Source organism: Penicillium concentricum (assembly GCF_028827145.1).
Source record: "Penicillium concentricum strain IBT 3081 chromosome Unknown utg000001l_segment0_segment0, whole genome shotgun sequence".
Taxonomy (NCBI): Eukaryota; Fungi; Ascomycota; class Eurotiomycetes; order Eurotiales; family Aspergillaceae; genus Penicillium; species Penicillium concentricum.
The window spans coordinates 9,081,569-9,106,006 of NW_026622754.1; the positions used below are offsets into that span (position 1 = coordinate 9,081,569).

Below are 24,438 nucleotides of genomic sequence, written 5' to 3' on the forward strand. Positions count from 1 at the left end.
AGCAGATGGGATTGAAATACAAATCCGGGGTAAAGCTGGGACCCCGCTCTTCTTATAATTCGCATAAACTGGGAGCCAAGGCTGTAGTCAATGGAGCTAGACATTCGTGTCGGTGCTCGGGGCAATGGTTAGGATAACCGAGCCATGCTCGGGATAGTGTAGAGAACCGAGTAAAATCACTTTCACTTGGAGTAAACTTGATATAATGACTCCGCAAGTATCTTTTCTTGCCTCAAAAGGACTTTAAATTACTTGCTATTACATCTTTCCGTATCCACCAATCAATATGCCTGTTGCTTTGGTCACTGGTGCATCTCAAGGAATCGGGCATGCAATTGCCTTACGACTTGCAGAAGATGGGTTTGATTTAGCTGTATGAACTCAGTTAATATCTTTTATCTGATTGTATGATCCGGTTTCTAACCTGGTTAGGTGAACGATATCGGGGCCCAGAAGGAGAAACTGGACAAGTTGAGGCTTGTAATCGAGTCTATGGGTGCGTGAAACACTTGGCACCTTCCCGCATAGACGAGCTTCTGTCTTACACTGTTATAGGGAGACGCTCGATAATAGTTGCTGCAGATATTTCTGTGGAAGAAGAAGTCAATGATATGATCTCTAGAGCAGTTGAAGCTCTCGGGAACTTGACGGTATGTCAATGGCCTCGTCCAATGCTACGTAATCTAACTTTCAAAAAATAAAAAGGTTATGGTGGCCAATGCCGGTATCATGCTCACCAAGACACTTATGGATATTACACCGGATGAATGGGATCGTGTGCAAGCAGTATGGAAACTCGTCCCTTTCCTTTCCGAGCGTGGTTAGCTGATGCTCTCTAGGTCAATGTCCGGGGCATGTTCCTTTGTTACAAAGTAGCAGGTAAGTCAATAGTATCATTCATTGGTTCATATCTGATATCTCTAGGCCAGCAGATGATCAAACAGGGTGGTGGAGGCAAGATTATAGGCGCCTGTTCAATCTCAGGCTTCCGGCCTGTATTTACGCCCCATCCCCGAGATTTGAGAAGAATCTTGTCTAACGCTAGACTCACTAGCAACCTACTGCAATTGCATATTCGGTCAGCAAATGGGCCGTGAGAGGGCTGACGCAAGCTACAGCTCTTGAGCTTGCTCCACATGGAATCAATGTAGATGACTTCGTCTTCTTTGCATACTTTTTTTACTGATCGTCATTCTAGGTCAATTGCTACTGCCCTGGAATTGTCAAAACTCCGGTAAAATGTGTCCCACTTGTTTGGTTACCAAAGCTAACAGCGGCGAGATGTGGGATGAGATCGATGACAAGATTTCCAACACAATGGGGATCCCCAAGGGTCAAGCATTTCAGCATGCAGTTGAACAACGATCTGCTATGAAGAAGCCATCAGTATGTTGGCCTACTCATTCACAAATCTAAGCTGACTATTCTGAAGACACCGGAAGATATCGCAGGGTGTGTTAGCTTTCTTGCGAGCAAGGACTCGAATATGATTACTGGACAGAGTGTCATCATCGATGGAGGTAAGATCAATTGTGTCAGTCCAAAAGAAGCTGCTAATCATGTGTATCAGGAATCCAATTCTGCTAATTCTGTTGCTGTTGGCTGTTTATCGAGCACGAGGTTCTTTCTACATCCAGGAACCCAGAGGAAGGTTTTCATTGGAATAACCATTACTACAGTTCATAGTTTAGAGAGGCATTTGAAATCTGGATTTAGTTTTTTGTATCTGAATACGAAACGAGTTTTACCACAATAAGGCCATATACATAGTAAGCCCATATAGAGATCCCAATACCGAATACGTACTTTCTTCCCACACGTAAAAGGTACAAGGCACCGGAGCCCTTTGGGGGAAAGGAACACTGGAACTGCATCGAGAAACTGCGGGGAAGCTTCGGATAGCTGATGGGAATTCCCCAGAGGTGCACCGAGAGGCGCTCGGCGCTCGGTGCTCGGTAACAACAAGAATTACCTCGACGCGTAAGAAGCTGGGCAGGTCAATAGCACATAAACATAAACTATAAAACAATCGATTTGAATCAAGACTTGGAGTTCATTATCATCTAAACTATAACACTTTGCAGCTCAACACCCCACAATGACGCAAAAGCTCATCGTAATAGTCGGCGCGACAGGCGGCCAAGGCGGATCAGTTGTCTCCTCATTCCTGAAAGCTGGAGGGTGGAGAATCCGGGGCCTGACCCGTAACCCTGAGAGCGACAGGGCGAAGGCCCTCACCGCACAGGGCGTCGAGATGGTGAAAGCGGATATCGGAGATCTGGCGAGTCTCGAAACAGCCTTTGATGGTGCCCATGTGATATTCGCCATTACGGACTACTACGAAAATTTCTGGACGAAAGGGTGGGAAAAGTCCATGGAGATCGAGTACGCACAGGGCACCAACATGGCCAAAGCAGCCAGCAAGGTGCCGACACTTGAACATTATCTGTGGAGTACTCTGCCCCACAGCACGCGCGTCTCCGAAGGATTGGCACTTGTGCCTCACTTTGAGGCAAAGGGTCGTGTGGATGAATTCATCCGAGAGGACAAGGCGCTCTTGGAGAGGACCACGTTTTGCTTCTTCACGACCTTTGCCATCAATCTGACGCATTACGAAGTGTTCAAGCCCATCTACCTGGTAGGTCCTTCACCTTCTTAGTTATTAAGAAGTGAATTTAACACACCAGCAGCCCGCAGCAAAGAGATGGATTCAGATCTATCCCGCGGATCCCAATTCTGCATACCCATCTCTGGGAGACCATCGGGTCAATACTGGGATCTTTGTCCACAGCTTGGTTAGCAACCGCCCTCCAGGTGGAACGTATGTGAGATGCAGTGTTGAAGATCTCACGCTGGAATCGTTCCTCGCCCTCTGGGGTAGGGCAAGTGGTATTGCTCCGGAACCAAAATCAACCAAAGTGATCCAAGTTTCTCCGGAAGCTTATATCGATCTTTATGGACATATGGGAGAGGAGCAAGCACGCCAGTGGGAGTTCTCGCGCATCCTGAAAGAGACTGGCGCTTTGAACAGATATGGAATCCATGTCCAGGAGGCACAAGAGTTCATGTCCAAGGATGCTATTGCATCGCTGGTAAGCCCCGAGGAATCTTTGAGGAACATTGATTGGAAGGCGCACGGTTTCTAGACCGTTGATCTCCCTGTGGATGAGTGTAGCCGCTGTCTATTTTTGTGAAAACCAAGGTTGATTTCGCTTCGACAGTTCATACATGGCAAACTGCTGCCGCTTAAATTTCCATGAAACTATCAAATTATTAGCAAAGGCAAAGCCCCCAATACTCCCAACCAATAGGATCCCGATCAAAGGTCCGAGGATCAAAAAGACTGTAAATCCATACGAAGCGTTCTGGAACGGTGCATTCAAGGCTAAACGATCGGTCGCCAGTCCAACCTGCATCGCCGTCAATGCCAAAGCAACGTAAATGGTCGCCGCAGTCAGCGTAGTGAGATGGTCGTAAAACAACTGACTATATGTCTGGTAGGTGAAATTATAGGCGCTCAAGACGTTAGCATAGCGAATTGCGTACATTTGATTCAATCGCGACAGTCTCAGCTCTCCAAATAAATACCGTGAGTTGATGTTCGCGGGGCTGGTCGCATCGTTCCTCAACAACTGCTGATTCACCTTGAGCCACATCTCCCAGGTGATGGTGTCTGGTAACAGATGGTAGTTTCCTGCAATCAAGGAAGTGCTTTCAAACTGTACAAGGGCCATATCAGAAGATAAGAGACCAAGAGCGCATTTATATAGGTCTCGTGAACATGCCTGATCTTGGGTAACCCGGTCGCCTGTGGAACCACGACAAGGTCCCTTACAGACAAGATGCGACTCCCAAAACTGAGAATCGAGGAGATATCGTGGTAGTGGCTTCAGATGGATACGTATCATATGCATATCGATTCTCTCGTCCACGGTGATTTCGCGCGAAATTGCAATCTGGTAATTCAGGGGCTTAGGTGGCATTGGTCGACCAGCCAGCCACAGGTATTGATCGATGTGGTTCAAATTATTGACCATCAAATCCTTAAACAAGAAATTCGGATCTCTTCCGTGGGGCTCACGAGTTGATGATCCATTCGGGCAGAGGCTGGGAGAAGATGAATGGGATCCGGCAGGCTGTCGGTAAATATATTTTTGCCAAATGACAGTTGAGATGCCATGAGATCATAACTTTAGGAGGTTGAAAGAAGAGAAAGATGAAATAAGTAGAGGGGCTGTGTGTAGGCTGTGTGTAGGCTGTGGGCTTGGCAAAATGCACTTCTCCCTATAAATAATTTCCACTGTAACATCAACACATTCACACATTCAACACATTCCCTTCAATTTATCATGGTTCCTCTTAAAATTATTGTCACGGGTAAATCTTCCATCACTCACCTCCCTGAACGTGGTACCCTCAGATTCTCAGTAAAGGGAAATGGCCCCGAGCAAGAAAAAGTCGCCAAAGAAGTGGCAACATCATCCACCAACCTCCAAAATTGGATCATATCAACCTTTAATTCCCGGAGCGACGATGATCCTGAACCCCCTCTGACAAAATTCTCATCCACGAGTATCAGAACCTGGACAAAGTCAACAGATAGACACGACCAACCCGTGTTAAATCCACACCATGCCAGTATATCCTTCCAAGCCGTCTTCCGCGACTTCGCCAAGTTGAACCACGCGATCGAAGAATTACTGGTCTATCCCAAGGTCGAAATCGACGGCCTGGATTGGACTCTCACTGACGAGACCGGGAGACGATTGGCATCGGATGCGCGCAAATTGGCCCTGCGCGATGCTATTCAACAAGCCGAAGACTATTCGGAAGTGATTGGACGCGATGTTTCCGTAGCGGAAATTACCGACCATGGGATAAGCCCTTACCGGGCTCAAAGACAGATGGTCGCTGCTAGTTATGGTGGTCAGCCTGGGGAAGATCCGGTGCCGCTGGACCTCACGCCTCAGGATATTGACGTTGAAAGTAATGTCAATGTTACCTTTTCAAGCTAGGGGAAATGTGAGATGTTTGAAATGATTCTTTCTTCCAAAGCTAGTGGATCATGGGCATCCGAACTAAATTAATTTACGAATATCTCATTGAATTTGTGATTTATCCGAATTATTATACTCCAATCATATTTTCTCCTCAGTTAGCATTAAAAACTTCCCACATAAGAGTATCAAAGTCCGGAGCTCCGTTGAAGTCCATAAAACCCCCGGGCATGGAACCATGCAGCCAGCTCATAGAATCGATGTGCGGATCGTAATCATCCATAAAGGAGTTCAGCGACAGGTCTTCAATGCCAGAGTCAGCACGAAGTGCAGAAGGCAGCTCGATTCCCTCATTGGCACTCTGTGGCTGCTGTGCCCTTGGTATGCCGGGAATGGATTGGCTTTTGCCTGGTCTAGTCGAGCTTAAAGGAGCTTCTAAGCTTCGCATCCTGATGAGCCTCTGAACAGTCGCACCGGATAACTCATGAATGCAATCCCTTGCGCGCTTAGCCTCGGCCCAATATTCCCCGATACTGCTTAGTATATTCAGACTGATGCTCGTGTCAGCGACCACCTCATCAATCTGAACCTCGGATGCAACATGCGGCAGTCTCCACAAGCAATGTAGCATTATCAGCGTGCTCAAGAAGACCGAGTGGACAATGAGTCGGCTGTATAAGAGAGCTTCCTGTCTGTAAAGCTCTCCAACCCCGCGGAGAAGGTCTACAGCGTGCCGAAAGCATCGCGCAAGTATCTCTTCCGATGGCTCGGGAATTCCGGGGCTAGGTCTCAGCACCAGGATCATCATCTCGTGATATTTGGTTTCGCATATTTTCATGATGGCATCGCTTTCACCTCCGCTGGGGATGCCTGCAAGCCAAATCTGAAGGCGTTCGATCATCTCTTTCTGCCACAGATGGATGTCGGGTACCGGTGGGTAGGCATATCGGGGAGGATCTCTGCAGATGCTGTGCATGACATATTTTATCTCAGAGTTGATGCGGGCGAGTCTGAACAGGTGGATAGAGAATGTCATGTGAGAAGTTGTGCGATTTCCCGAGGTTTCGCCGCTAATTGACTCAGAAAGGTCGCCATCAGAGACATCTGAAGGGAGCTGAAGGTACCATTAGCCAAGGTCTATTAGAGAAGCATGCCATATCAAAGCACTTACCCGAAGCTCACACGCCTCATCTCTCACCCCGATCGGCCGACCCATCATCGTTCCCAATGTACGATCAAAGCTATATACCACCCAGAAGATGCGAGTCCGCATTTCCTGTTCCAAGAACGAGATGGAGAATGTCGATGATGCACGAACATCACGCTGAAGACCCAGGTCAATAAGGGAGCCTAAGCATTGGTAGTTCAGGCTCCAGACATTGATATCGCACGAGGGATTATGAATTCCATATACCATTAGCAAGAGCAGACTCTGGAGTCCTTCCAAAGAGCCATCGGCACAAGCACGTTCGAAATGCTGGGTAGCTGCTGTATAATACCCCTCAGCCGGAAGGGGAATTCTAAACCGTCTAGAGAGATCCGAGGCTGCTATTGCGAGCACCATGAAGACGTGAAAGGCATCGGCTGGTTTGGGGGATCCTTCATCGCTATAAATTCTCCCGAGTTTTGTCATGTGGGACGGTTGGTGTAGAAACGGGTAGACGAGATGGACCGAAGTAAAGTACTTCGAAGTAAGCTCCACAGCATCTTCTTTGCGACTTGGGAGCGGTGCTGGGCTGTTGAAAAGCTCGGATGAGAGCGACATTGGCTTGTTCGCATTGCCATGGTTTCCCGATAGCCCCGTTCGTCGGCCAGCACTTGAAAATATGAGGTTTGCCAGGAAATATCCGCTTGAAGGACCAATATATCTCGGCTCTCCCGAAGAAAGCGAGACGAGACCAATTTCGTGGGCCGGTCTTGAATGTGCTCGAGACGGTTGTGGCTCCGCTAGCCCGGGTTGTTCATGGGGTGTTATTGACTGGTGAATGCGGGCTCCCTGTGGAATAGCAGACTCGATTTGGGTGCTTTCCTCCGTAGGTTCGAGTTGTGAGATATCTGAGAGATGCACTTGTGGGCCACCCTCTAGCTGGACTGTTGGGTCTTGTTCCTTTATTAAAGACTCTAACCACTGCACTCGCTTTTGTAGATTCGCAATGTACCTAATCAGCTGTTAGTATCAGAAGTGACAGAGAAGTGGAAGAGGTATCCATGTGACTCGGCAGATAATCATACGTACGTGCGATTAACCTCTTGTTTTCCATCGTTCACACAGACTATATTGGCCTTTCTGCACGATGCACAGCGGGGAAGATCTCCATCACAGCGGATTTTCCGTCGCTGACACCTCCGACAGGCGGCACGGTTCCGAGACCGCCGTGGAGAGTCCATCAAGCAGGGTTCCTGATCAGCGTTTTGCTGATTCAATAATACAAGCCCAGAATAAACGTTTCTGAGGACGGACACAGCCTAAAGATGTAAAAAGCGAAATATTGGAATTGACGAGGTTTTGGGAGAAGGCGGGAAGCTTCCGCCAAGGAACGGATGGCATCCGTCGCTCTATTTAAAAGACATCCGATTTCAACCTGTCTATAACTTCATCACTTTATCTTATTTTAATTTCTTACAATACTCAAAATGGTTCTTGTTCACATTGGTATGATTTATCCCCCAGGAATAAAGTACTTGATTGACCTCAATAGTTCTGTTCAAATTCCGCGCGGACATCGGAGACGAAGTGCAGCAGGAGTTCCTTTCCCAAATTAAAACGCTCAAGTCCTTGTCCTGTGTTAAAAGCCAAAGGCTTGTGGTTGGAGGTCCCTCAATTACAACCCCAATTGAAAAGAGCAAAGGATTTCAATACGCTCTAGTGAGCTACCACGAGGATCGAGCAGCATTGGCTGAGTATCAAGCTAGCAGCGAGCACGAAAGGTAAGCAAATCCCCTTGAGGGCTCAAATTTTTAGCAATTAATGGCAATTCATGTTGTTTAGGGTTACCAGCACATACTTTATTCCTTACAAGGAGGATCTGGTTCGGTTTGACTTTGAGACCGATCAAGTCGACGAGGCACTGCTTGGGTTTTGATACATCCCATGCCAATGTCAGTTATAGAAGGGAAATTATACCAGAGTAAGATCTATATGTTCTGATTCAGGGTGACGTACATTGTACAAAATACCACGTGGAGAAATAGTGCGGCCCAAAGGGGAGTCAAAGCGATTGGAGCAGGTGTCGTATCACATCATTGCATCTCAACGAGCAGGGATTATGGAATTTATTAATCAAGCATGCTTTCTTTTACCTTGGCAAGGGGTGGGAATACTTGATATTCTAAAAATCCCTGTGGACATATATGTCAAAATGAATAAACAGTTGACATATATCCATCGTGTGTCTTTATTACATTTCTGCCAAATTTGTTTTTCTTAAATCCCAAGATGTTTGTTCATCTCCGCAATCACGTCTTCTCCATCTGTCTCAGCAATGACCCTTGCTAGGATGTGTTGATCAGGGCGAACCAGAACCCCTCCACCATGGACCAATTCATCAGCAAACCAACTCTGCCTGACGATTTCGAAGTCAACTCCGAGGCGCCAGGTATTAAGAAGTACGCCGATCATTGTACAGTGCTTCTGCAGAAGGGTAATGTTGGGGGTTTGCTGCTCCTGCCCCAAAATCAAGGTCCAAGAGTCAGGGCCACAGAGATCCAGGGTACTCCACCGACAAGCCCGAACCTGATCTACCTTAAACTCTTTGACATAGGACACATCGACTGACTCCTGAGGCAGTGAAGAGCGTTTGGCTGCCTCTGTCTCCCGGGAGAGCTGATCTGGGAAGCTGATCCAAGCATGAGGCAAGCGCGCCCCGGGCACAAATCGAGGAGAATAATGGGAAGCATGAGGAGGTGGCTTGGTAGCCCCATATACATATCCAATATGAAGCTCCAGCTATGAGAAAAGGTGTGAGAAAGACCCATATTTTATGGGAAGCGGCAAACCACGCCGAAGTCACTTACATTATCGAAATGCTCCCTTTGTCCTTCAATACCGGCCTTGACCCGTTTGAGTTGGGCCGGATCTGCCAGCGCCGCCATCATATTATTTCGCGCTTGTACAACATCTTCAACACCCGCGGTTTTGAGACTCTGCAGCAGTGCAAATATCTCCTTGCCGTTCTTAACACTCTGCTTGGAATAGGAATCCGCAACACCTCGTCGTTCGGCAGTGTATGTCGAAAGTATAGATGACGTTGCCACCCCCGGTGAACCAAGGCAATCTTGTAAGCCAAGTTGTGAACATCTGCAAGACCACAATTCAAACCTAGCCCACCAGTTGGGGGGAACGAGTGAGCAGCATCTCCAGCCCTGAAAGAAAAAGAAAATCAACAAAGAACCTACAGGGTCAATATCTAACTACAAGAACTTACAAGAAAATATTCCCCTTCTGGAACGTGAAAGCAACCTGGCGACGGAAGACCCAAGGGCGATAGCTCAGGATATCAAACTGAACATCATCTTTACCGATAGCACTGCGAATCTTGGCCCTGCACATATCTTCTGTCCACGACTCAACCGGGTGCTCTTCAACGTCTACCTGGCTGATATGCACCTGGATCCCATCGAGATCATAGCCGATGATAAACCCCGCAGCTATAGGGTCCATTATCCAGTACAGCATACCGAGACGGTCACCAACGACAGGTCGCAGATTGGCATTGAAATGAATGGTCATCATTGTCTGATCCGAGTCTTCGCTCTCAGACTCAATACCGAGAAGCTCACGGACCTTGCTTCTACGACCGTCACAAGCTATGAGGTGACGGGTCTTTGTTTGATGGAATTGTCCAGTTGACCGCTCCTCAATTGTCGCTACGACTTCATTTTCAGTCTGGTTTTCGGTTAACGGTATTGCTTCATCAATGACAGAGATGGGCCGTATACTTACTTGTTCCACGGCATGAATGCTGAATCCCTTGAGCAAGGTAATATTGGGATCCTTTGCAATAAAATTGGACAGTTCTTGCTCTAGGGCTGGTTGGGGTATATTATGAATCATCTATTTGTTTTTGGTCAGTGCCATTTCCAGCCTTCACTATAGAGGACAGTACCTCTGGCGTGTCATCCAAGACCGCAGGATCCATGCGCTCATACGGGAGGCTGCCGATCGCTTCCTCGCAAAGATTTGTCAGAAAATTGACCGAAGAGCTATCATCTCGCGAAGTGCCTAGCTGGCGCACACGCTTCTCGCCGAGTTCAAATTGACGCAAGATTTCCAAAGACCGGGGGTTGATCGCGTGAGCTTTTGGAGCAGCCAAACGCTCGGGATAACGTTCGATGATCAATGACTGAACTATATCATATCAACAAAATGTTCCTGTCGACTTCTCTGCAAACATACCACCGAGTCGAGAGAGAAGGAGGGCCTGCAATAAACCAGTCGGGCCTCCACCCACAATGAGCACTGGCACAGAACTTGGTAAACTGCTAAAGCCACTAGTCTGGTGGGATGCAAAGTCTCGGGACGGAGCCATCTTCATCCAATTTCGACTTGATTTTCTTCCAGAATCACTTGAAGAGTACTGCTTTCCACTTTTTGAATGCACGACTCTGGGTGTATGGGAGAAGGAAAGTCCCGAAGTCGGCCAGAACATGCAATGCTTCACCAATCAAAGGGGAATATAGGAGCTAGTAGCTAAATATTTCTCAATGGATTCAATATGAAAATTTGATCAATTCAGCTTGGAAGCCACAGAATCCACCGAAATATAGTAGCGTGTTCGGGCGGGATGACCCAGCTATTTTTCATTTTTTTTTTCACACGCACTAAGCTCGTTATTACGACAACCATATATATCCCTGCATAGCGCAATGCTAGTTGTTATGCTGAACTTGTGATTGGTCTTAAAAAATACGGAGATGCGGTGCATGACGCCAAAAGAATGTATCAAAGCCGTTTTGGCTGGGTTTCAAGTGCCGAGTATACTCGATATTGTTTCGGACTAAAATGCAAATGGCCACTATATACTATACTCCGGGTATTAAAAAGGAGATTTCCGCTTTATTCTATGCAACACAGTGTTCAAAGTCGTTCTTTTCTCCCCCCTGTTCACAGTTCCTGACCCTCGTGCTTATTTTTCTCCTTTAAATTTTGGTTCCCCCTTGGGCACCTTCAATATGTCCGATAGCTCACAACCAGAGTCCGAGACGAAGGTCGAGTTCCATGCCGTACCTGGTACCGAAATACTGTTCGATAGTAGCGATAATGGAAGTATCTCTGAGCGACTTCATCAGCTGAAGCATCGCGAAACAGGCGATGGCCACATGTTATTGGTCCCGCAACCTTCCATCAATGATCCAAATGATCCTTTGAACTGGTCCACTACGAAGAAAAGCTTGACTTTCTTCAATGGCTGTTGGTTTGCGTTTATGGGTGCTATTACAGGTCCTATTATGGCAGCTGGTGTGTACCTATCTTCTATCATATCGATTATATTGAGCCATTCTGACTAGTACAGGTATGATGCAACTGTCCGTGACCTTCGATAAGCCCCTCCAGGAATTAACCTATGCGAACGGAGCTTGTTTGATCAATCAGGGTGTATGGAATTGTGTGTGGATGCCGTTTGCCGTAAAGTATGGCCGCCGCCCCATCTACCTCTTCTCGAACTTCCTCATGGCCATCGCTTGTATCTGGCTAGCTGTTGCATCCAACAAAACCTACACTGTTTTCCTGGTTGGACGTGCTTTTCTGGGAGCTTTCCAGGCGCCCATTGAGTCAATCGTCCCATCAACCGTGACTGATATGTTCTTTTTGCACAACCGTGGAGAGCTTATTGCTATTTACGGCCTGTCTGTTCTGGGAGGTAATGAGCTGGGACCTATGTTCTCTGGATTTATCGTGCAAGCTCTTGGAATGGACTGGGCCTTTTGGATTGTGACCATGTTCGTTGGTGCCAGTTTGATCTCCATGTTTTTCTTCATGCCAGAGACCAAGTTCGACGGACCTCGTCCCGATTCATTCCAACCCACCAAAGTCGATGGGGATAAAGACCAGGTGCTAGTTCAGGAATCAAGTCCAATTCCCAAAAAGACCTTTGTGCAAGAACTCAAGTTCTGGAATAGCGGAGATCCGGATGTGAATCTCCTTCACGTCTTCCTGCGCCCGTTCGTGCTAGTGGCCTATCCCACCGTCCTCTGGTCATGCTGCATTTACGGCATGGCTCTTAGCTGGAATGTCATCCTCGGCGCGTCGGTGGCACAACTCTTTGCACCCCCTCCCTACGCATTCAATTCCAACGGCCAGGGTTTATTCTTCCTGTCGCCCTTCATTGGATCTCTTTTCGGTGTCTTCTTCTCTGGCCCAGGAGGCGATTGGATTGCCAACTTCTTCACTAAGCGCAACAATGGCATTCGTGAGCCCGAGATGCGGCTACCGACCTGTCTGTTGGCAGCGTTTTTCACATTTTTTGGTGCGCTTTGGTTTGGACTTTCCTATGAGCACCAGATGCACTGGGCAATGCCCGTTGTGGGGGCGGGTATCCTGTCAGTAGGAAGTCAAATGGGAACCACGTTAGGAATGAACTACGCCCTGGATTGTCACAAAGAGGTAAGAACTTTGCCTTTTCAGCTTCGGAGCCACTCTTTTAGTATACTTGCTAATCGATTCCATTTTTGGGGTTGTAGCTTTCCGTTGAGATCATGGTGACTATTGCTGCTTTGAAGAGTTGCATCGCATGGATCTGGACGTGGGTGATCAACGACTATATCACTTCCAATGGTGTATTGAGTGTTTTTATGACAGTTGCGGCCATCAACGTTGTGGTCTACTTGGTCTACATTCCCTTTTATCTTAAGGGCAAGGAGATCCGAATTTGGTTGCACCAGAAGGATTTCCTCCGGGCCGCTGGTATCATCTAGGTCGAATGGGTGGAGCCTTCTAGTGTGCGTGTACCTGAGATTACCAAAAGTTTCCTTCGTATTTAGATATTTTTAATATATATATATATATATATAAATTGCTTTTCTCCACTTCCTAGGCCATGGCCATGTTAGTTTTTAATTCGAAAGGAATGAAGTTTATAAAATTCTAGAGCGCCATGGATGTTTCGCTAAAATCCAAGTTAAACGAAGCATACTGAGTACACGACTTATAGGAACCCCATATATACCCGTGTTTTAATTTATTTTACGGGCTCTCAATTCGATATTGTGGCTTCCAATGGCTTCCAAAGGGTCTTTTCATTCCCGGCTGCGGCCCGCCGGGTCTTTTGGGGAAAATACATGTAGGCCGTGGTCACAATGGCATAGTCTTCGATTGCCTAGCGTCAAGGTTAAGCCTTACTAACTTCTATAATAGAATGGAATCACTAGGGTCCATAGGCATGTTTGCAAAAGGGTTATGTAGTCCCCAAGGGAAATGTGTCTATGCATTCATAGGCCGATCATGGTTTATCCCCCCATTATATCTAGATTTACGATTTGTGAATCGATCGCCCTCTCGCTTGTTTCAATGGATCCTTATAATATAAATGCATTTAGGAATATCCACACTACTCCGTATGGATCCACATGCTATATGCAGTCGCATTTGTACATCCCTGTTCCTTGGCGCTTGGCTATTCTATGCAACCCTTGCTCCGTACCCAATATATTGACAGCTTTGTGTCGCTTGTGGACTTAGGCTATAATGATATGTGACAATATAATTCCAATTGATTCCCACACTCGAGATACCACACTAATGCAGAGCTAAAGAACTTCCCCGGAACAAAATTCCTACATGTTGAAAGCCAATTAACACTCTCATGCAGGTTTCTTTTTTAGCTCGGGAATTGGTTTGAACAAATTGTTAGAATTCTCGGCACTTAATTAATTTATTGACTTTAATTTATTATGAGCAGACAATAGACGCAAACCCTTTTAGGGTACTCCGTAATCCTTCCGAACTGCGAGTTGTTCTGGGCGCCTAATTTGGAAAATTACACTTCTCCAATAGCAAGCGTCGAGATGATTAAACCCCTGCTCATCGCGTGAGAATTTACTGAGAGTGCGGAGCGGCTTTGACCGGTTTCCGAATGGCCTGCAATGATGTCTGTAATATCAAGCATATGCATCCACTTCTGACTTCATTTTGCATCTTCTCTTGTTTCTGCCTACTGTGCGAGAGCTTGAGGAGGTATTCCCTCTCTGAAGGCCAGAAATGGCCGGAAACAATTCTACGGTCATCCTCGCAGTGTCTTGGACAGAAACATGCATTGGTTTATCCCTTTTCGGTCTTCGGTTCTTGAGTAACTGGAAATTTGTGGGGCGGTTCAGATGGGACTTTGTTGTCGCTAGTTTGACGGTGGTGAGTGTTCGGCCTTGTGTGAGAAGCCTCGATTGCATGGCATAAGCTAATGAGTGTGTTTCTCACAGGCAACCGAGATTACTGCCCAGGTGTTCCTGCAGTTTTCAGTTAATGCTGGAATGGGCCGTCACTTGGATGAGCTCTCGGACTCGCAGAGAGTTACAGCGCTGCACTGGTCATGGGTATTCCAGTTACTCGCAATAGCTGCTAGCATGCTTGGAAAGCTTGCAATTCTCACCTTCCTTTTCCAGATTCGTGGTCGTCATGAGAAGAAGCCTTGGTTCTTGATTATCCTGGGTGTTCTCATTGGGACAATCAACATTGCCGTTCTTGGAACCATTCTGGGGCAATGCAAGCCAATGCACAAATTGTGGGATGATAGCGTTGAAGGAACCTGCGACCCGGGGCGCAAAATGAATCAGAACTATTCATTCTTCCAGGCTAGTGAGTTTTCACATTGAATCGACGCATTCAAAGATTGAGCCGTTGCTAACAAGTTAGGCTTCAACGCATTTAGCGACGCCTTGTTGGCATCATATCCGATTCATCTCTTTTGGAAGCTCCAGATGAAGCTGCGAATCAAGGTAGCCTTGTCTATCCTCATGGGATTGGGTTGGATGTAAGTACTTCATCCAACACTTCAGCCTATCCCGAGCTGACATTCCCCCGAATGCAGAGCGGCAGTTTGCTCCGCTGTCAAGACATATGAGCTCAAGGCGTTGACCGAAACAACTGATATCACCTGCAAGTCACAATCCATACTTCCATCTTTAGAAATATCCTTTTTGGCTAATCGTCATATTTCCAACAGACGCCCAATCCTCCCTCCTCATCTGGGCCTCGACAGAAGCTTGGATCGTCATCATCGTTGGCTGCGTACCACCCATCCGACCTCTCATGGAAAAGGTAATGCAGCGACTGGGTTTCACCTCAAAGAAAACGTCGACGCCCTACGAGTACCGCAACTCGAGCGGACGTGCAGCATATGGCACGAACAAGTCCAACTTGGTTAGCCACTCACACTTTCAGTCCAACGCATATGGGGGTAGAAAGTCATTTGACGATGACCCGGGCTGGATGGAGCTCACCACATCTGGTGGGACAAATGGAAGCAAGGAACATATCAATGCACAGAAGGATGTTATGGTTAGAACTGATATTGTGACTCGTTTTGATGATGTGGAGGGTCCTTCGTCAGGTAGTAATATCTCTGCTGAGGATATCCATGAGCGAAGAGATCAAAAAGCTGTATAATATTAATATATTATTTTTACATATGTTCACATATGTCCACACACATCTTTCCCTTCGTCCAAGTCCAAAGAGTCAAAGACCTCGGGAAGACTTGTGGGGCTCCCCGCGGATCCCCCAACACCGCCGATAACCGAGGTTCACTCGTGATTATGACCTTTTCCTCTTCTTCCCTTTCACTTCTCTTCCTCGACTAGCTTATTCCCCCTTTATTCACAATGGCTTCTATTATTCGTGCATTGAGACCTTTGTCGCGTACCCCCTCAGTCCGCCTGGCGGGTAAACGACTTGCTGCCGGCCGCCCCGTACAGAGGTACCATCTAGTCCCAACGCATATTATTGAAAGAAACACATTTCCTAACAAACTTCGATTGTAGCGCATATGCATTCTCAACCACCCCCGCCGGCGGGAAGTCGACCTCTCCGAGCTGACCCCGACGCCGATCACCCTTTTGTCCGAGACCGAATCCCTGATGGCCGACTCGGTATCGAAGTTCGCCGTGGAGCAAATCGGGCCGAAGGTACGGGAAATGGACGAAGCCGAGACCATGGACCCGAAGGTCGTGGAGCAGCTCTTTGAGCAGGGCTTGATGGGCATCGAGGTGCCAGAGGAGTTCGGCGGCGCAGGGATGAACTTCACCGCGGCGATCGTCGCGATCGAGGAGCTGGCACGCGTCGATCCCAGCGTCAGCGTGCTGGTCGATGTTCACAACACACTTGTCAACACCGCCATCATGAAGTACGGTGATGCTCAGGCCCAGCGTACCTGGCTCCCCAAGCTGACTACCGGCACCGTCGGCTCGTTCTGTCTCTCCGAGCCTGCGTCTGGTTCCGATGCCTTCGCGCTCCAGTGTAAGGCCGAGAAGACCGCCGATGGTTATAAGATCAATGGCTCTAAGATGTGGATTACCAACTCTATGGAGGCTGGTATCTTCATCGTCTTTGCCAACATTGACCCCAGCAAGGGCTACAAGGGCATCACTGCTTTCATTGTTGAGAAGGATACCCCCGGCTTCTCAATCGCCAAGAAGGAGAAGAAGCTTGGAATCCGCGCTAGCAGCACTTGTGTGCTCAACTTTGACGACTGTGTCATCCCCAAGAGCAACCTGCTCGGCGAGGAGGGACAGGGATACAAGTATGCCATCAGCGTGTTGAACGAGGGTCGTATTGGTATCGCCGCTCAGATGACCGGTCTGGCTCTCGGCGCATGGGAGAACGCCGCACGGTGAGTTTGAATATATGATATACACCCGAATATGGAACCGATCAGCTGACCACCCCTAAAGATACGTTTGGAACGACCGCCGCCAATTCGGTGAACTCATCGGAAACTTCCAGGGCATGCAGCACCAGATTGCGCAGGCCTACACCGAAATTGCCGCTGCCCGCGCTCTCGTGTACAATGCCGCCCGTAAGAAGGAGGCCGGCCAGGACTTCGTCCAGGACGCCGCCATGGCTAAACTCTACGCCTCCCAGGTTGCCGGCCGGGTGTCCAGCTCTGCTGTTGAGTGGATGGGTGGCATGGGCTTTGTCCGTGAAGGTATTGCTGAGAAGATGTTCCGTGATAGCAAGATTGGTGCTATCTACGAGGGTACCAGCAACATCCAGCTGCAGACTATCGCGAAGCTTCTCCAGAAGCAGTACACGAACTAAACGAGATGGCTTTGCTTATAAATAGTTTGATTTCATGCACACTGCGGCGTATTGTTTGTTTCTTTTTGGGTATGTATTCATCGTTCCCTATGGGGTATACAGAATATGAAGGGTCATCGTGGGTTATCCTTGCGACCATTTGGCATTTACTCCACTGAGGTATATAAATGTCACAGTGTGTATATAAAAAGAGTAAAGTAACATCGCATATGACGGCCCCAGTTATGCCAATATGCCCAGCCTGATTTGTATATCCAATCCCCACGAGTGTTTCCCGGCGTAAAATTCAAGTTGCCAGCTTACCGCTCGAGTCCCGAGGTCGTATGGAGTAGATAGTCCGGAGGTGGGACCGGAGCTTCTCCGACAGGTTGCTTTCTTCGGCACGGCTGTTATTTCCGTTATCATTTTTGCGTGAAAAAGGATTTCAATCACGATTTCTGCGACTTTCGAGTCCCAGAACAAGTATTGCTGTTCTATAGCAGGAATCAGTATGCATGTTCGAACTGTGGTTCTTCGGCGAAACTCACATGGTGTAAGACCGGATCGACGGTTATTCCGCCCTGAACTCGCAAGGCATTGTGTTTCCAAGGATACAATGCCCTTGGATTGCTCCGGTTGCCTGGCACATCCATTATTCATGATGGAGGCACCCATGGATACTCGTATGTCGGATCCGCTTGTTGCGATTGAGGCATTGGTTGCGGGTACGTTGATGTGGAGGCTTGGTAGACCGGGGCGGGCGTTGGCTGAGGAATAGGACTGGCACTCGACATGGAAAGCGATCGGTTGCTGTAGGTGAATTGGGAGAAAGAAGATCCGGATTGTTGCTGGGGTGGGCAGATTGCTCCTTGATGCATTTGACCATCTATGGGATATGGCTCCATACGATTGGGAAATTCTGGGTTGGAGGTTGCGCCGAGCGACGGCGATCTCGTGGACAAATATGGGTGTTGCCAGTCATTCTGATGAGACGCTCGACGTGGTGCTGAAAGACCCGAGGGTCTTTGGGTGTGGGATGTCGCAGTGAAGTGTGGTGGTAGCAATGACCCTGTGGTTGGGCTGCCCGGTACTGCACTGTTCGAGGCTTCTTCCAAAGACCATCCAGTTCGAAACGGAGCCATCGGTTCGTTATTTGATGCAAACTCCGGTCGGCCAGTCAAAGAAGCAACTTGATGCTTCAATCGGATCACTTCGTTCTCCAGAAAGGCATTGTGTTGCATGACTTCATCGAACCGCTCGTTTTGGGGCCGCATCTCCGCAATCTGTGACTGGAGGGTGGCAACCTGAGCTTCAAGTTGTTCTGTATGCTCCTTGGTGCGTTGACGAATGGACCTCTGAGCCTCTCGATCGTTGGCACGCTTTCGCTCTAGTTGTTCGACTGACAGGGTCGAGACTTTTCTTGTCCCCGATCGAGACTCCCGTCTCTTCACAGGCCGTTCGTCCTGAGAGCTCATTGTTATCGGTGTGCTGGTAGTCCTTCTCTCCGTTGCCCAGAACCTTTCAAAGAGAACCCCCCACTGGTGACCATGGACCGAGCACTAAACAGCCGGAGAGATGCTAACATGAGGGGAAGTGGTGGATTACTTTGCAAAGATCGCGTGTGGGTGGACTATTTCCGAGCCGAGCAGGGATTAAGGCAGAACGTGACAGATCGTGCGAATCAAGGGCTAGATTAGCTTGGACGATTCTACAGGGTAGAGGAAAATAGGACGTTGCGCGAGGTATAGTCATGCTTTCAAGGGGTGATTATAACCTTGCCAACAACGCAGTGGCCTTGTTCAGACCATAATATTGTCCCACGCCTCTATACACATTTTGTTTTCTCCAGATTAACAAGCCAGGCAAATCTCCCGATGATGCGGCGAAAGCGAGACCTTAACCCGACCCCTAAGCGCCCAATAAGCGTGGAGAAATAGACGAACTGTGTGGATAGCTACGGGCCATAGGATATAGCGTTCTCTTTCCAGCCACTACGGTGAGCCGCCCTCATAGATCCGCTTTTTTTTTTTCGACTGCCAAGATGAAAATGAGCTGCCACTTGAAGAGTATGTCCTCGTAATGAGCATTTACTATATACACCTTAAATTGGATATTGAGGGCAAGTCAAATGTTCACCCATGGGGCAGCAATGAAAGTACTAAAAATACACCTTGCGCCATTAGGCATTCATAAGCCTATCGGTCATGATCCGCGTCTTTGTGGAGATGTACGGAGTAAAAGCGGACCGGAATCCTTTGGCCCCCATCTAAAGCTCATTACCGAAGATTAGGCTCCTCTAGGCATCCACGGATATTATTTGAAGGATGTTTGAGACTATTATCTCTAAAGTATTGTTGGAAAGAGAAGGTTTTGACTCTACTGTTTTATATCTCCGATTTAGGATCCTTGGGCCTCAGCGGGGGACTCCTGCAAAGGTCCTATTATTCCAGCATCGCGGTGTCCGCTCTGATGTCCGCTCTGCTTTTTTGGAAAGTAGGACGATCTTATATTTTGATTTTGATACCTCTAATGATCCAGTTGATCCCTTATTGCCTACGCTGGACATAATCGCTTAATGCCCTCCGTGACGCTGCAACATACTCACATTTTGAACCATGCAATGAGAAGAGTATAATTACGTTTTACTGATGTTAGATGTTGTAGTTTGAAATGGATATAGGATGTCAATGGCTATTTGTACACCGTCATCGCTATCCGCCAGGTGGATGCCTCGAAGTGGAGAATCGGGCACGGTTCGAAGATGGCCCTATATAAGAGTTTAACCGGCATGTGGACGTTCGCATACAGCATAAGTACCAATGTACCAGTCTTCGCCCCATGTTAGATGATCGACTTTGCCGGACGAATCATATCAATCAGATATGGCTCCGATACAACCCGCAAATGTTTCTTTAGGTATAATGTAAGTTCTGACAGTGATTTGCCTTTCTTCCAGATCATTGTCTATATATGCATGTTTTCAAGGCATAAATAATCATACAGCCGACTTAGTCAGCCATTTTGACTAGATTCTAGCAATATTTCCACGAGGAGATTCTTAGGGAAATTACTGAAGATCTAGCTTAAAACATTCTCCAAGTATTTAGGCACTAAGAGATTGAAAATCTAAAGGCGAATTACCCAATGTGGTTAGTATCATCTTTCCAGGAACTGATCCACAATACACGTGACATCAAGCGAAAGGGGTGGGTCATTGGTAACCAATCAGAGGATGTTTACCAGACTTTTGTGACAATCTTAAATGCTTGGCAACAAATCTCTTCTTTGTCAAATATAAACTTCCCAAAGGTTGGATTGATTCACATTTTAAACATCAGTCTCACTTTTGTTTAAAAGAGTAAGGATTATACACTCGCTCCTTCCTCTTTGTCTTGTTTTTATCAAAAGAGTTCACTTTGCCACTTTCCGAGTTTGAATTTTCACAATAACTGCAGTCCTTTTTTCGATATAAAGCCTTGACCATGGAAGGTCTTCAACTCAGCAATGATACACAGCTGTATTCAACCATGGCTGGGAAGCTTGACTCCAAGCTTCTTAAAGCCCTCGACGTGATGGGATTCACCAACATGACCCCTGTCCAGCAGCGTGTTTTGACCGAACTTCCAACTTGGCGTAGCGACTGCCTTGTCCAGGCCAAAACTGGAACAGGAAAAACCCTTGCTTTCTTGTTGCCTGCATTGCACTGCCTGCTCCAAGGTGATTCTGCGCCACCCAAAGGCAAGGTCGGCATTTTGATCATTACCCCAACCAGAGAACTCGCCCAGCAAATTGCAAAGGCGTGTGATGAACTAACCTCTCAACTTCCCACTCCTCTGGAGTGCCATGTTGCAGTTGGTGGAACGGCTCGAGCATCTGCTCATTCCCGTTTCATGAAGGGCGCACCATCCATTCTGGTCGCCACCCCGGGACGCCTGTGCGACTACTTGTCTCAAACTCCCACCGCTAAGAAGCTGTCTAACATCCAAACTTTGGTTTTGGATGAAGCCGACACGATGCTTGAGAGTGGTTTCATTGCCGATGTCAAGCGAATCCTCCAACTCATCCCACAAAAGAGCACTGGGTGGCAAGGCATGTGCTTCTCAGCCACCGTCCCCCCGAAAGTCAAGGATGTGGTCAATATTGTGTTGAAGAGAGACTACACCAGCATTTCCACCATTGATAAGAATGAATCACCAACACATGAGAGAGTTCCCCAGTACCACGTGCTGATGCCGTCTGTGGCAGACACCTTCACTACCCTTGCCTCCCTACTCAAGCTTGAAATCAAGAAAAGCTCGAAAATCATCGTCTTCGGCGTGACTGCACACATGGTTGCTCTCCTCGCAGGTGTCTTCTGCAAGGGAATGATCCACTTGAAGGTCTTCGAGATTCACTCCAGACTCAACCAGGGTGCTCGCACGAGAACCACGAATCAATTCAAGGAGGCCGAATCTGGAATCCTGTTCGCTTCCGATGTTATTGGTCGTGGTATGGACTTCCCCAACGTCGACTTGGTCATCCAGGTCGGTTTGCCATCAAACGGCGAGCAGTACGTTCACCGTGTCGGTCGTACCGCCCGTGCTGGCGCTGACGGCCGCGCTATCATTCTCCTCACGGAGGGCGAGTCGTTCTTCATGAAGCAAAACCGCCACTTGCCAATCAAGCCCCACCCCGATACCGAAGCGATCAATGCTGGCGCTCCTTCATGCTCCAAAGCTGTCTTGCAGGCCATGTACACTATTGAGGAAGAGTCGAAGCAACGTGCCTACTCATCTTTCATTGGTTTCTTCGCTGGATCGGGTCTTCTGAGACAACTTCGTCTCGACAAGGCTGGCCTTGTTCAACTCGCCAATGAGATGGCAGTCAAGGGCATGGGATGCCCCGAGCCTCCCCCAATGGACAGAAAGGTCATTGGCAAGATGGGTTTGAAGGGCGTTCCCGGGTTCAACTATGCAGACCCAAATGACTTTTCCCGAGGCGGCTCATCTAGACCTCGCAACTCTTCCCGAGGTGGCAAGAGTCGTGATGCACTTAGCCCTGGGGCTGGTCAAGGAGACCGAGGCGGTATTGAGAAGCGCGGAGGAGGCCGCGGAGGCCGTGGAGCACGTCGTGGTGGACGTGGAAAGCCGAGATCATGATTCTTTTGCATATTGATATCAAGCACAGCGTGCTACAATGTTTTTATTCTTAGACACTAGAGACTTACGACCTGCTACACAAAATTCATTAATCGAAACAAAAGTTATCTGCGAACAGTTGCCCACATCTGTAAACCTATAAAGCCAACCTCAAGAGTTAGCCGTAATCACCATTGCTTTGAGTCATCTTTGGAGCAGCCTAGGTAATATTTCACTATATTTTTTGGACGTAATTGACACTGTGTCATTATTGAGATCTTGACACTTGTTGGGATTGAAGACCGTTGGTCAGGTGATTGCGGGTAAACATAACATTTCGAGCTTCAACCCTCCACCATTCCACCACGTCATTCTTTGAATTTGACCTTTTGAGGGTGACCAGCTATCTGTATTGACAGAACTGCCCAATATGGATCCGAGCTACAAAGCTCGAAAAGAGGCCTTTGTGTCTAATCTTGCGGGAAGCACAATCCTCGAGATCAATGCAGTCACACTCGTTGCTTCAGTGAGGAACCTCGCAACTTTACCTTGCAATTGACACATTCTGACCTGTTACCCCTCTAGACATCTGTCCTCCTTTGGTCCGCGCTCCAGTCCCGCTTATCTTTCTTCACGCCGTACGGTCCTGCGGCACTCGCGACCGACTTCATCCTCAATGTACTAGCCATCTTATTCGCCACGACTGCATACTCCTCCGCACCGCTTCTCCTCAACATCTTCCTTCTTTCGCCCGCGGTCCTCCTATTCCTCACCCGAAACAGTCTGCGCACACCCCAAAAAGCCAAACCGCCCCGCAAATCCAAGGCCAAAAATGAGAGCTCCCCGGAAGAACAGCAGGCCTTGCCAATCCACCCCTTCTTGACCACATACCGCGCAGCCATGATGATTGTTACCTGCATAGCTATTCTCGCCGTCGACTTTCGCGCGTTCCCACGTCGTTTTGCCAAAGTGGAGAACTGGGGAACATCTCTAATGGACTTGGGTGTAGGGTCTTTTGTGTTCTCCGCTGGAGTAGTCTCTGCGCGCGCGGTTTTGAAGGGCCGCAACTCGAAATCCCCGAGATTAGCTTTGCATAAGAGATTGATGGGGTCGGCTCGGCACTCCATTCCTCTGCTTGTGCTAGGCCTCATCCGACTGTGGAGTGTCAAGGGATTGGACTATGCGGAACATGTGACGGAATATGGTGTGCACTGGAACTTTTTCTTCACGCTTGGGTTTTTGCCTCCTTTTGTGGAGCTATTCGACTCCTTGACTACACTGATCCCCTCCTATGAGGTACTTGCGCTTGGAATTACAGTGCTCTACCAAGTCGCTCTAGAGTCGACTGATCTCAAAGGTTACATTCTCGTCTCTCCTCGGGGACCAGATCTGCTATCCAAGAACCGCGAGGGAGTCTTTTCTTTCATTGGATATTTTGCGATCTTCCTCGCTGGACGGGGTGTTGGAGTCCGCATCATTCCTCGTGGTACCTCGGCCACAAAATCGCCCCAGAAGGCGCGGAGCTCTGTTCTGATGCGCTTGGTTCTGCAGGCAATGTTTTGGTCAACCATGTTCTTCTTTAATTCCACCTATGCATTCGGCTATGGTGCCAACATCCCAGTGTCGCGCCGACTGGCTAATATGCCATATGTGCTTTGGGTAGCAGCATTCAATAGTGCCCAGCTTTTCCTCTTCTGCCTGACTGAGACTGTGTTCTTCCCCACGGTCCACCGAGCGACTACCAAGGAAGGAGAGGCAGATCAAACGTCCTTCGCGACCAGTCGCATCCTACATGCCTTTAACCGCGGTGGCCTTGCCTTGTTCCTGATTGCGAATCTACTTACTGGGGCAGTGAACCTGAGCATTCCAACATTGGATCTCAACACGCCGCAGGCCATGGGTATTCTAATTGTCTATGCGGCAGTATTAACAGGTGCTGCTCTGGGGATGGACAAGTACAATATTAAGTTGAGTTTGTAGATATACTACCATAGATGTGTTTATTTAACATGAAACAAAACATATAAACATGTTGATATGGAGATATATATATTACCGACGTAGAAGCTTGTATGGAGTACGGAATAAATAGCCGCGG

At 48.0% G+C, this 24,438-nt stretch overlaps 12 protein-coding genes across 12 annotated transcripts; 8 read left to right on the forward strand and 4 right to left on the reverse strand.

Moving 5' to 3' along the window:
- Window positions 1-286: 286 nt before the first annotated feature.
- On the forward strand, window positions 287-1,587 carry N7517_003521 (acetoin reductase; the record flags this gene model as incomplete). The annotated part of the gene is made up of 8 exons (XM_056721251.1): window positions 287-373; window positions 433-496; window positions 556-650; window positions 706-820; window positions 925-1,093; window positions 1,275-1,386; window positions 1,433-1,520; window positions 1,571-1,587. 8 exons carry the CDS (start codon window positions 287-289, stop codon window positions 1,585-1,587), a joined length of 747 nt encoding a protein of 248 aa, XP_056585386.1.
- A 511-nt stretch (window positions 1,588-2,098) lies between these two features.
- On the forward strand, window positions 2,099-3,146 carry N7517_003522 (uncharacterized protein; the record flags this gene model as incomplete). The annotated part of the gene is made up of 2 exons (XM_056721252.1): window positions 2,099-2,638; window positions 2,691-3,146. 2 exons carry the CDS (start codon window positions 2,099-2,101, stop codon window positions 3,144-3,146), a joined length of 996 nt encoding a protein of 331 aa, XP_056585387.1.
- Window positions 3,147-3,246: 100 nt separating this feature from the next.
- Window positions 3,247-3,983, reverse strand: N7517_003523 (uncharacterized protein; the record flags this gene model as incomplete). Its single annotated transcript, XM_056721253.1, has 2 exons — window positions 3,247-3,262; window positions 3,358-3,983. 2 exons carry the CDS (start codon window positions 3,981-3,983, stop codon window positions 3,247-3,249), a joined length of 642 nt encoding a protein of 213 aa, XP_056585388.1.
- A 366-nt stretch (window positions 3,984-4,349) lies between these two features.
- N7517_003524 (SIMPL domain-containing protein) lies at window positions 4,350-5,015 on the forward strand (the record flags this gene model as incomplete). The annotated part of the gene is made up of 1 exon (XM_056721254.1): window positions 4,350-5,015. One exon carries the CDS (start codon window positions 4,350-4,352, stop codon window positions 5,013-5,015), a length of 666 nt encoding a protein of 221 aa, XP_056585389.1.
- Window positions 5,016-5,151: 136 nt separating this feature from the next.
- On the reverse strand, window positions 5,152-7,385 carry N7517_003525 (uncharacterized protein; the record flags this gene model as incomplete). The annotated part of the gene is made up of 3 exons (XM_056721255.1): window positions 5,152-6,111; window positions 6,169-7,156; window positions 7,234-7,385. 3 exons carry the CDS (start codon window positions 7,383-7,385, stop codon window positions 5,152-5,154), a joined length of 2,100 nt encoding a protein of 699 aa, XP_056585390.1.
- A 246-nt stretch (window positions 7,386-7,631) lies between these two features.
- Window positions 7,632-8,080, forward strand: N7517_003526 (Dabb family protein; the record flags this gene model as incomplete). The annotated part of the gene is made up of 3 exons (XM_056721256.1): window positions 7,632-7,650; window positions 7,697-7,925; window positions 7,987-8,080. 3 exons carry the CDS (start codon window positions 7,632-7,634, stop codon window positions 8,078-8,080), a joined length of 342 nt encoding a protein of 113 aa, XP_056585391.1.
- Window positions 8,081-8,421: 341 nt separating this feature from the next.
- Window positions 8,422-10,525, reverse strand: N7517_003527 (uncharacterized protein; the record flags this gene model as incomplete). The annotated part of the gene is made up of 7 exons (XM_056721257.1): window positions 8,422-8,943; window positions 9,012-9,271; window positions 9,325-9,359; window positions 9,422-9,882; window positions 9,940-10,050; window positions 10,103-10,344; window positions 10,393-10,525. 7 exons carry the CDS (start codon window positions 10,523-10,525, stop codon window positions 8,422-8,424), a joined length of 1,764 nt encoding a protein of 587 aa, XP_056585392.1.
- Window positions 10,526-11,168: 643 nt separating this feature from the next.
- N7517_003528 (Major facilitator superfamily domain general substrate transporter) lies at window positions 11,169-12,911 on the forward strand (the record flags this gene model as incomplete). The annotated part of the gene is made up of 3 exons (XM_056721258.1): window positions 11,169-11,454; window positions 11,510-12,600; window positions 12,678-12,911. The coding sequence occupies 3 exons, from the start codon at window positions 11,169-11,171 to the stop codon at window positions 12,909-12,911; spliced, it is 1,611 nt and encodes a 536-aa protein (XP_056585393.1).
- A 1,282-nt stretch (window positions 12,912-14,193) lies between these two features.
- Window positions 14,194-17,244, forward strand: N7517_003529 (acyl-CoA dehydrogenase; the record flags this gene model as incomplete). Its single annotated transcript, XM_056721259.1, has 5 exons — window positions 14,194-14,340; window positions 14,409-14,784; window positions 15,152-15,486; window positions 15,969-16,816; window positions 16,878-17,244. The coding sequence occupies 5 exons, from the start codon at window positions 14,194-14,196 to the stop codon at window positions 17,242-17,244; spliced, it is 2,073 nt and encodes a 690-aa protein (XP_056585394.1).
- Window positions 17,245-17,879: 635 nt separating this feature from the next.
- Window positions 17,880-18,698, reverse strand: N7517_003530 (bZIP transcription factor bZIP-1; the record flags this gene model as incomplete). The annotated part of the gene is made up of 1 exon (XM_056721260.1): window positions 17,880-18,698. One exon carries the CDS (start codon window positions 18,696-18,698, stop codon window positions 17,880-17,882), a length of 819 nt encoding a protein of 272 aa, XP_056585395.1.
- Window positions 18,699-20,705: 2,007 nt separating this feature from the next.
- N7517_003531 (DEAD/DEAH box helicase) lies at window positions 20,706-22,361 on the forward strand (the record flags this gene model as incomplete). The annotated part of the gene is made up of 1 exon (XM_056721261.1): window positions 20,706-22,361. The coding sequence occupies one exon, from the start codon at window positions 20,706-20,708 to the stop codon at window positions 22,359-22,361; it is 1,656 nt and encodes a 551-aa protein (XP_056585396.1).
- A 409-nt stretch (window positions 22,362-22,770) lies between these two features.
- On the forward strand, window positions 22,771-24,320 carry gwt1 (putative GPI anchor biosynthesis protein Gwt1; the record flags this gene model as incomplete). Its single annotated transcript, XM_056721262.1, has 2 exons — window positions 22,771-22,866; window positions 22,926-24,320. The coding sequence occupies 2 exons, from the start codon at window positions 22,771-22,773 to the stop codon at window positions 24,318-24,320; spliced, it is 1,491 nt and encodes a 496-aa protein (XP_056585397.1).
- Between the last annotated feature and the right edge of the window lie 118 nt (window positions 24,321-24,438).